The sequence below is a fragment of the Gavialis gangeticus genome, unplaced genomic scaffold (assembly GCF_001723915.1).
Source record: "Gavialis gangeticus isolate Ggan-Ray unplaced genomic scaffold, GavGan_comp1, whole genome shotgun sequence".
In the NCBI taxonomy this organism is placed as follows: Eukaryota; Metazoa; Chordata; order Crocodylia; family Gavialidae; genus Gavialis; species Gavialis gangeticus.
In genome coordinates, this window is record NW_017729025.1 from 76,035,271 (window position 1) to 76,046,214 (window position 10,944).

The 10,944-nt window shown below is 39.2% G+C and overlaps 1 protein-coding gene across 1 annotated transcript in view; it reads left to right on the top strand.

The window, feature by feature from the left end:
* Window positions 1-10,944, top strand: part of FAM98B (family with sequence similarity 98 member B) — a 53,758-nt gene that overhangs the window by 7,587 nt on the left and 35,227 nt on the right. Inside the window, exons 3-5 of the mRNA XM_019518958.1 lie at window positions 836-970; window positions 2,811-2,989; window positions 7,907-8,032. Coding sequence (XP_019374503.1) covers window positions 836-970; window positions 2,811-2,989; window positions 7,907-8,032 — 440 coding nt within the window. The remainder of the gene's footprint in view (window positions 1-835; window positions 971-2,810; window positions 2,990-7,906; window positions 8,033-10,944) is intronic.

The following is a 10,944-nucleotide window of genomic DNA, read 5'->3' on the forward strand; positions in this document are numbered from 1 at the left end:
GTTAAACACCGTCAGGTTCTCGTCTGCCCATTTGCTGAGCCTGTCCAGGTCAGTCTGGATCTCCCTCCTGTCTTCAGGTGTGGATGCTTTGCCCCAAATTTGGTGTTATCGGCAAACTTGGCCAGTCCACTTCTGACTCCACAATGTCCACATCATTAATGAAGATGTTGAACAATATGGGTCCAAGGACAGAGCCGTGGTCACAGGGCACCATGATGATTGACGTCTGCCAATTACTACCTTCTGGGTCCAACCACGGAGCCAATGTCCCAGCCAGCGGATCATGGTGGACCCAAGGCCACAATTGGCCAGTTTTGCCAAGAGGTGATCATGGGATACAAGATCGACGGATTTTTGAAGTCAAGATGTATGACATCAATCTCTTCTCCCTTGTACAGGTGATGGGTCACCTAGTTGTAGAAGGAAATGAGATTGGTCAAGCAAGACTGACCCACAGCAAACCTATGCTGGCTATCCCTCAGGCTATCCCACATGGCAGTGATATTTTTATTTGAAAGTGGAAAATGGACTACCTGTTATTATGTTACATGCTAGCTCCTAGTTCATTTCAGTTGGGTGCGCTCCTTCCTTAATAGATCAGTGTAACATTTTTCTTGGGATTAAAAGTGTTTTGCAAGCTTCATTTTTGAAAAAAATATTTGTGCAAGATTTTCTTCAAGATCATAGAAAGTAATGTTGATTAATAGGTCATAAGTGTCTTTCATCATCAATCAATATCTCACATTTAAACTTTTGTATTAAGGGCAATAGGTTGTAACTTGTGTTTTGAAAAGCCCACTAACTTTCCAATTACTTTGCTTTCTATTTTCTTAAGGTGAGAAAGATGTGGAAAGCTTCCAGCTTGAGATTAGCGGTTTTTTAAAAGAAATGGCTTGCCCATATTCAGCACTTGTTTCTGGAGATGTTAAAGACAGATTACAAAAGAAAGAAGATTGTCTTAAGCTCCTATGTAAGTTCTGATAATTTCCCACTAAGAATTGGTATCTTTTATGTACTGTATATGTCTTAATTTAAAAAAAACATTCTCTGGCCTCTCATAATTTATAGGGCTGATCAGAGTGCATAAACTAGTCCCACAGTTTGAGTATTACAGAAATGAAACTGAAATTTCTTTCCAAGAGTGGTCCTGCATCAGTTTGGGTAGGGTATTAAAGCTGCAAGCAAGGAGCTGGCTCTCTTGCGAATTTAATGACTTCTCTACTGGTTCCCAGACAGGATGAGGTAAGAAGTCACCTGATTTGAGGGAGGGACCAGGGCTATCCCTAGGGGGCGTGAATTGGGGCAACCGCCCTGGGCCCTGCGCTCTGGAGGGCCCTGCGGAGCAGGGCAGAGTGGTGGCAGCGCATAGCTGGGCAGAGCCACTTACTAGCCCCTACCCCAACCCCCCTCGCTACCAATGGCAGTGGCAGCTTCTTCGGGTCTGGGGCCATGGGATCGGGATGGCAGTGGCAGCTTCTTTGGGTCCGGAGCGAGGGTGGGGCTGCGCATGGGTTGATTTGCCCCAGGCCCCGTACCCTGCTCGGGTCAGCTCTGTCAGGGATGACAATAGTTGGACTGAGGGGGTGGAAATAGAGTATCTTGGACATGAGGTTAGTGAGACAGGGGCTGAAGCTGGGTTACCAAGCCTGGGACTTAGGGAATGGAAGCATTGAGGAAAATCCTGATGGGACAGGAGGATTAGAAGTAACAAAGACTGAGATTAGGTGAGAAGCTGATAGGACTAGGAATGTGCAGAAAGGAATAGTAGTGTGAAGAGAGCCAAATCTGGCAAGGAACCAGGGGATGGGGAAACAACTGGAATTGAGTAGAAAGAATAGACAAGAAGTCAAAGAAAGAGGAGACTTAAGGAGTGTAATGGATATAATAATTGTACTGCTATTGAAGGATATAGCTGTTATGTCTGCGTGGTTGTTGTGTAAAGTGTGTAGTACAGTCAACCGTTTTTACAAGTGGGCCAGATCGTAAGATCAGAAATGTGCTGAGGGCTTATAAAATAGCATAGGTGGAAGTCTGGATGTATAGTGAGCTCCCTGAGCTTGCCAGTTGGTGGAGCGGGCTGTGGAGTGGAGGGGGTGAATGTCGCTGCCACTGAGGTAGTAGGGGAAAAGAGGAGACAAATGGTGGCAGCATTCACTCCTTGGGCTCTGGAGTGAAAGCATTGGCTCTGAGCAGAACCCATGCTGACATGCCACTGAGCTCAGAGAACTCACTATGCATGCAGCTAGATGATAGGTTGGTTTGTGGACCACAGCCTGAGCACCATTGGTGTAGAAGAACTTGAGCTTTCACTCTGCTTTAGCTCTTTAACTCTGCTTCTTCCAGGGTCAGAGTTGGGTGATATAGCTAGCTTGTATTGCTACTGGCTTTTATGCACATAACAGGTACATCATAACAGCTGCTGCGTGCTTCCAAGCAACAGCAGCTCCTCCTCTCCTTTTGAAGCATTTACAAATGTATATCTGTTCGTACACCAGGCTGAAGGAGTTGAGGCTGAGGGCAGATACTGCTTTTGATAAGGAGCAATATTAGTCACACAAGAGAATTTTGCAGCAGAAAACAAGTAGGCACCAGAAATGAGTAACATCCAGTTGTATGCTTCTATAAACTATTTTTTGAATAAGTTTGAAATTTGTCTGTAAGTTGACAGAGTTCTGTCTAATCCCTTTCTCTTTTCCTATAGTTTTATTTATATTGTATTTTATTAATTTGTGTTTTATTTTCTGTGAGAATGCAGGCACAAAATTATTCAAGCTTTCTTAAAGATCCTATTATGGCACTTTTTTCTCTAGTATTTCTAAGTACAGAGCTTCAAGCTTTAAAGATACTGCACAGCAAACAACTTAAAGGGTCTCGCTTGGAAAAGCATAATGAAATCTATCACGAAGTAGAAGCTATCTCTGATTCACTGGGCCTATCAAAGTCGTCATCTTCTGACATTCCTCTTTTATTGAGCAATGTGGAATCAAAGGTACAGAACTTTTAATTTTATTTCTATAATTTTCTATAATTCAGATGTTCTTACACTATGTATCTTACTGTCTAATTAATTAAAATATTAAGTATCAAAGGTTTCTCTAACTAACACAGAAGTTATTCTAGTTTTGAAAACTATTTTAATCATGTCTAAATTGCATAACTTTAGCCAATTTTGGTTATCAGGTGAAAAATCTCTGCTATCTTTTGAAAAATGTGCTCTGTTTCTGATGGGGTATATTTTGCTATCTGTAGAATGTAGGGCCATGTGGGGAAGTCTGCTGTTTTACCAGACATGTCCTAAAATAAAATGGAGTTCATTTGCTTTTATTTACCTGAATCAGCAGTGATTTAAATATGTATTTAATTTGAATGTTTGATCACACCAATCTTCCACAGTTCATTCCTGGATTATAAATACTGCCTAAACCTTTAAGGGCATAGCTATGGGGCTGCCTTACTTGGAGTACACACTTACCCAAACTCAAAGTAAATTGTGCTTATTGACTGCACTGCGCTAAGGTCTTTGCATTTTATTAAGGCTTCTTTCTAGGAGTGCCTTATGCCTCAATAGCAGCCATAAAACTAACAGAATTGAGTTGGTGGAGGGCTGTTTTAGAAGCTGTGTAATTTACAGTCCTGTTGTTTCATCAATTGCGTACGTATACAGAGCACAGTTACTAAAGAGATAAAAGGTCTCGGAATTCCTGGATATTTAAGTGGTTCTGGCACTTAACTAATATGCGGATAACCGACACTTGTTACCATGAAAGCAGCTGGACTGTTATCCATTTAAGTGAATTAGGTATTTATCCAGTAGAATAGTCTGTGCTTAACATTATAGGTATTTAATGTTAAACTGTTCTGTGGGTTGTCACCTCAGAGCCTTGACTAACCCAAGTTACCCAACAACTTAAACCTTATTCAACAAGACAGTGTTTAAAACTATCCTTTACTAGATTCAACCTGCTTGTTTAATTTGGTTCCGTATTGAATACTTTGCTGTAGATTACCCTTCATACCCTAAAATAACCTTTAGGGGTTTTTTATAGCTCTTAAGATATTTAGAAATTATAAATGTTAGATATTTGTAGGGGGAGGAGGGGTTACCATCATATTTATAGTTCTAGTACTTAAAGATCATGTTTAGGATTGTTGACACATTCTTGTGCCGTGTGCAGACATGCAGATACATGTGCCGTGTGCAGACATGCAGATACATGTGAGCAGTTCTCCGAAGCTGCTCAGTTTTCAGTGAAACAGATGAATGTGAAACCTTTCCTTTTTCTGCCTAAGTTTGTAATATGGTTTAGATTACTATAAAAAGCTTACCAGTTCATGACAGCTGTTTAAATAATCTTTCAGAAGAACAAACACTAAGACTAAAGTGATTTTGGGTGTTTTGATTTGTGTGCTCAACTGGACATTTTTAAAAAACTTTTTTTTTCTAGAAGGTGGATACTAAGCACTTTTTTGTAAACCAGGCTCTTTAAGATGTCCCCACTTTGGTACCCAAAGCTTGAGATGCCCAACGTTAACCATGTTGGTTGGCACAAAGGATGTTCTGGATATTCACTGTCTTGTATCTTAGAGAGTAATCAAGACCAAGGAACTTAAATTTGTTTTTTGTAAACTAAAACTCTAAGACTCCAGTGAAAACAAATTGTAGTTGGATCCTTTCGTGGTCCCCAGACATCTCAGAATCTGTGTTTCTAAAAAGCAGCACTAATACCTGGGGGTTTTGTTTCTTCTTTTATACTGAGTGTTTTCTATTGCTGCAGCCCTTCTCTGACAGCATGAATTGAGCTGGCTGCAGTGATCCAGTTTTTTGCTAATGGGCACCAATCTGAATGGAAAATTATTCAGCTTGATGAATTTCAGTTGTTCTGGATCTAGGAAACAGACCTCAGACCTATATGATGAGGCACTCAATAATATACCCATTTCAAAAGTCAACCAAATCCCTGAGTCTCCCACACTAAAACATTCCCTTAGCTATCTTACTCTTCTTTCTGGAGGGATGTGGCTGCTCAACAAGCTGGATGATATAAGTAAATCAAAATTTATACTAATTTATTAAACTCTTTGCAGATGATATGACACAAGTAGCCTGGTAGACTGCTAATTCATCTTATTTGCCATTTATTTAGTTATTGTTTTTTCCTGACCATTTCTTAAGATCTAAAGATAGGTGTCTTCAAGTGAAACAGCAGACCTCTCAATGCCAAATCAGAAGGAAATGAAAATATCTACATAGTCTTATTGCTAAATCATGTTGCCACAGGGATGGGAGCCAGCCAAAACTTTTAAATCGGATATATTTTAATTGTGTGTTTCCAACTCAGTTTTGATGTAATGTTTAATATGCTACCTGTGTGTGGCACTAGCTGTGTGTACATACAGTATAGCAACACTGTATTATGTGCAATAATGAAAACTTCAACAAAAATATTAAAAGACCACTTCCCTGACCATAGACAATTCAGTGTCTCTGTTTCCTATGATTTTTATAGCACTGGGATCTGTTGGTTTTACTGTAACACCAATTTTCCAGTTGCATTGCATTTCATAGCAAGTTTTTATATCCCTTGGCTAGCTAGTTTCATTTCTAGCAGGCCAGTGCTCCCCCAGCATAGATTTTTTTTAAAGGCATTGGTGTTGGCATTGGTGTTGGCCTGACTCTTTAGCAGTTGATTGGAAGCAACTTAGGCAATAAGTAAAGTTTAAAATGTCATTGTTTTTAAGATCTTGTAGCTAGTTGTTTTTTTGTTTTGTTTTTTTTTAAATGCGTCAGAACTGAATGGCCTCTTTGGCCACGTCCGCACGAACAGGGGTATGTGTTTGCAGCAGCACCAATTTGTGCTGTTACTTTGTGCCGCAGTGCACACCCCTGTCTCTGCCCTTTGCGGTGGGACACATTGTCCCACTACTCCATGTGCTGCAGAAGGAGCTGGCTGGGGCGCAGGGGGCTAGCCAGCAGACAGCCCCTGTAGTGAGGCACCCTGTGCCCCAGGCAGCCAGGGAGCGGTAGTGGAGACGGGGGAGCTGGTGGCCCAAGGCTGGTTGCTTCCCCATCTCCACTCACTGTGGAGCCCCCATGTTGAGGCACCCTGTGCCCCAGCCAGCCAGCTCTGGGCTACCTGCTTCCCTGTATCCACATGTTTCAATGCAGGGGTTCTGCTGTGGAGCCCCTGCCCTAAGGCACATGGAGCACCTGCGCTGAGGCACATTGCATCCCAGCCAGTTACGGAGGAGTTGGCTGGGGCACAGTGTGCCTCGAGATGGAGGAGCAACCAGCCCTGGGCTCTGGGTTGGCTGCTCCCCTGTCTCCATGTGCCTCAGCGTGGAGGATCCTCAGCAAAGCCCCCGTGCTGAGGCATGCAGACAAGGGAGCAGCCAAGTGCTGCCTGCTCCCCTGTCTTGAGGAACACTGCCCCAGTGAGGGGGCTCCACAGCCCAGGGCTCCCTGCTCCGTTGTCTCCACATTTGTCTCAACGCATGCCACTTTGGCGTGCTTTGTGCAACTTCTTTCTTCCATACATTTTTTTTTTTCCTACCAGGAAATCCTTGTAGCAAATTTTGCACTGATGCTGCAAATTAGCAGTGCCATGTACAATTTAATGTGCAACACATGGTTTGTGGCACTGCAAAGAAGTTTGCAGCACCACAAACCACACATGTCCGCATGTCTGGCTCTGACGTACAGTACTAAAAATTGTGGCACTTACTAATTCTCTCCTATAACACTTCAAATTGGAAGATGTTTTTTATGAACTTAGGAAAATTCGCTCCTTGGCTAATATAGAGTATATAAGTTCCTTCATATTTAGTAGTGGTTTTAACTTGAGGCATTCTGAGATGGCTACATGAGAGTATACAAGATAATTAGATTTTATTCTTTAGTTTGGCTGCTTGCAGTAAGCACTGCAGTTAGAACTGAATAAAAGTTCACCAAGCCAGCTAAGATCATTGTTATTGTTATACAGTGAAAGATCACAGTCTATGAGAAGGGGCTCCCCTGTGTGGGAGAAGCCTGCATTGCTCTTAATTTGATATAAAAGATTGAACATTGAGCAGAGCAGGAGTTCTGTATCTGACCGTATAGAGAAAAAAATCCCATGCAAAATACAGAATCTAGCAAATTTTTTTGCATTAATAATTTCCCCTTTTCTATATGATCCCGGCAAAGCTTAAGGGCCTCCCCTCCCCCTTCAAAAAAGAATAATTTGTCTGTTCTGATATATAGATTTTTATAATTTTAACATATAGAAAATTATAAATTACTGACATGAACTGAAAACTGATACAAACTTTTTTCATGTATAAGCTCTTTAGCCATATTCTTTCAATGTGTCTGTCATTAAGGCAATGAAGTGATACTTTGGAGTTTGCAAGGTGTGTTATATTTTAAGAATTAATACTCCGGTTTGTCTTTCGCATACTAATTCATTTACAAAATACAAATTTCCTTGTCCCATCCCTGTGGAATACCATACCATCTTTGTTTCACTATGCCCGGGATTTATTTTTAAAAGGGACAGATTAACAATTTCTGTTGACATATTAGAAATGATTATAAGTATCTGTGGAGAAATACTAAAAAGACAATGATGTCTTTATTCAGATGATATTTTAGCAAAAAATATTTACAGAAGTAGTGATTATGCTTTTTTTAGCACCAGTTTCTAGTAAGAATTCATTTGAAATAAGTGTTTGAATTCTTAAATGTCTGTATTGCCTCTAAATTCATTTGGTTCCGTATTATATTTTGATTTAAAATTAATCATTAAAATGGACAGACAGTACTCTTTGGGTAGAGGCAATATTTTTTATTAAAGCAACTAAATAATTAAATGGAAACTCTTACTTATCTTCCAATTTTATCCAATCTGCAAATGTATTTTAATTTCAACACGTCTGCTCTTTGTCTCTGTCTAGCATCTTCACCATTGTCAGTAGCTGTGGGAATAGTTCTGAGAATAGTATTTGGCTTTGCATCAACGGTATACCAAAGGGACAGCTCACACATTGTATTTTGGTATGGCATATTAGAATGTTGATTTTTTTTTTAAATCTTTTCTCAGATTATTTAAAAAATAAGTATAATGTCCAGATCACTTTTTTTTCCTTGAGATCCTAACTTTTGTAATGGGTCAGATTTTGAACATCTTAAGTGTCACTTTAAAATTTACATTAATTATGGTAATCTGGTATAGTGGTTAGTAAACTAAAGCAATGTGAAGAACTGAGACCATGCTGGCTGTAATACTAAATTTATTCCCCTCAATTGGTGGGATTAAAAAATTAGTATAGTACTTGTTGGATTTGTTTATCAAGGTAATACTGCCCTCCTGTTGCCCTGCCCCAGTAAATTTAGGTAAAAACACTGATATTTGGTGTAAAAGAAGCATAACTTTGAGGTGAACTTCCATCAGAAGTTCAGGAGATTTGTCAGGAATGTATTTTCCTGTAATTCATATTGCTGATCCCTAGCTTTAGTCCTCATACAGAAGATAATACAAACTTAATCGCTACTTAGAAACGGACAGATAAAAAGTAACTTTCTGAACAACGCAAAATCATAATACAAAGACTTCAAAAAGTCTCCTGCCACCAGTGGTATTGCATTAAGTGGTCTGGTGGTACGTACAAAATACAAGAACAAAGCTGTCTAAGTAGACTATGAAGTGAAATGGACTAAAACAGAGAGAAGATGGAATCCTATGAAAATCAGAAAAATAGAATAAAAAAAGTTTTAAGAAGTTTTTTCTGAAATTTGTTCTCAAAACTAGTACGTTGTTTTTAACCTGACTAGTTTTCAAAATGTGTATTATAATGCATCCAATATACTTTGTACAAATACATTATACAATGCTTAATTGTAACAGCATAGTCATTGGGAAATATGACAAAGCATTTGGTTTACTGTACACTATGTGCCTAAATAGGTCAACATATAATAGATCATGCAAAAATATTCTTAAAGCTAGGAGAATAAATGTCAAAACCAATAAAAGCATCTGACAAATGGAGGAGTATGAAGGGGTAAAAGGGATATGACAAACTTAGTATAGTAATTTCTATGTGATTTTGTTTGTTTTTGTAAATATGTATGACGCTTCATAGGCAATTAAGAAACTGTCCCTTCCTTGAACAGTTGGCAGTTTAGTTTAAGATAAACTAGTGTTTATAGTTCATCTTCAAGTTGTTTTTTTTTTTTTGTCTTTTTTTAAGGAGTCTTAGAATAATTTAAAAACTTAGAGCTACAGGACTTAAAACCATCAAATAACCTTTCTTTCCATACTTATTTAACACGTGATTTTTAACTGAAATGAATAGGTTGTGTGGGTTTTTTTCTTTCTTTGTTTCTTTTTTCTTTTTTTAAATGCAGTTAATAATTTCAGGAGCAAAGTCCAAAAAAACTTGCTTTGTATGGCATCTTTTTCTCCCCCCCCTCTTTTTTTAAAGACAAATCCAACAATTTAGTAACTAATATGCTTTATGGACTGTTTCTAGATAATATAAATAATGCCATGTCTGCCCTAGAAATGCACAGATATACCAGTTATATTCCTAGTAAATATCTTGTTGTCTGTCAGATTTGTAATCCTTCAACTGATTTCTGGAAATGCAATGGATGCCTTTTAGAACTAAGATTATTCAGAACAGCTACATGCTGATTCTGCTGTCATCATGTAAGGTTTTAAATTTCCCTTTAAAAACTCTGTGTTGACTGCAGAGTTAACCTCGACTTTTACCTAGATTGCCCCAGGACTTTTATTTTTTCTCTTTCTCTGCCTTTGCTAGTGTACTTTAAGGCCAAGGCAGCCATAGCTGGAGCTGTGAGTATGAGAGTGGGTTCCACTTTCCTGTCAACCTTGAAACTTTGCAGTTGAAATGCAGACTAGACTATATAGGTGCTGATTGTCCTCCTTCACATTTTCACAAACCTTCTCCAGCGTGCCATACATTTTTCAATCTCTATGGTAAAGAAAAGGCCACAGTTCTGAGCTTATCACAATTGGATTAAACTGTGCTACTTTATCTTATGATTCCCTGCCTTTTATATACTGAACCCAATATTGTATTTTATCTTTCAACTTCCTTCTCTAGTTGTAAATTCATATCTAAGTTGATTTTCTCAGCTTTCACTCATCCCTTTCAGTACTGGTGCTTTACTGAGTTTTCTTGCTCATTTGATGTTTTAGATTTTCTCTTGGATCTGTATATTTCTCTTTCCAAAGTTAATCTCTCTCTTTTTTTTTTTTTTTAATGTCATTAGGCAATTATGTTTCTTTTCTTACTGGAGTGTGTGGGTTGCTTCAGTTAGTGTCATTTCTGATTTTCATTTCACATTCTACTTATTCTTCCTTCTGGGCTACTTATTATCATCTCTGCAGTTTGCCAGCTCTGTGGTGTACACTATTATGACATGCACAGCTTGTTGCATTGCCATTTGTTCACTTTAGTTTATGGCCTCCAGCCATTTCCCTCTTCCTCCCTCCCCCTTCCCCCAAGTTCCATTATTGTATATATTTTAAGCAATTTAAATTTTGAGTTATTGCTAAATCCAGGCATATTGGTTAGGGTATGCATAGGGGGCCATTGTGCTCTCCTGATGCCCTGGGTTACTTCCCTGATCCGCAGGGCAGTCTGTCTCTTAAACAAATCCGGAATTGGTTGAAAATTTACACAGGTGGCCTTCTGAAACCAATGCAGGAACAGATGGAGAAGGAAATCAGTGGTGTGTAAAAAAAGGCACTGGCCATGTCCCCTTTTCTTATCTGTGGCAGTAAAGGGTTAGGGGTTGTGTAAAAGCCACTATACCCCATGAGGATCACTCTTCTTCACTAGCCACCAATTTGCTCACTTCAGAGTGGTGTTGGGGGGGGGGGGGGAATTTTTTTTCCCACACCCTTGGGGGAAACCCTGTTTTTGAAAAATTTTTAT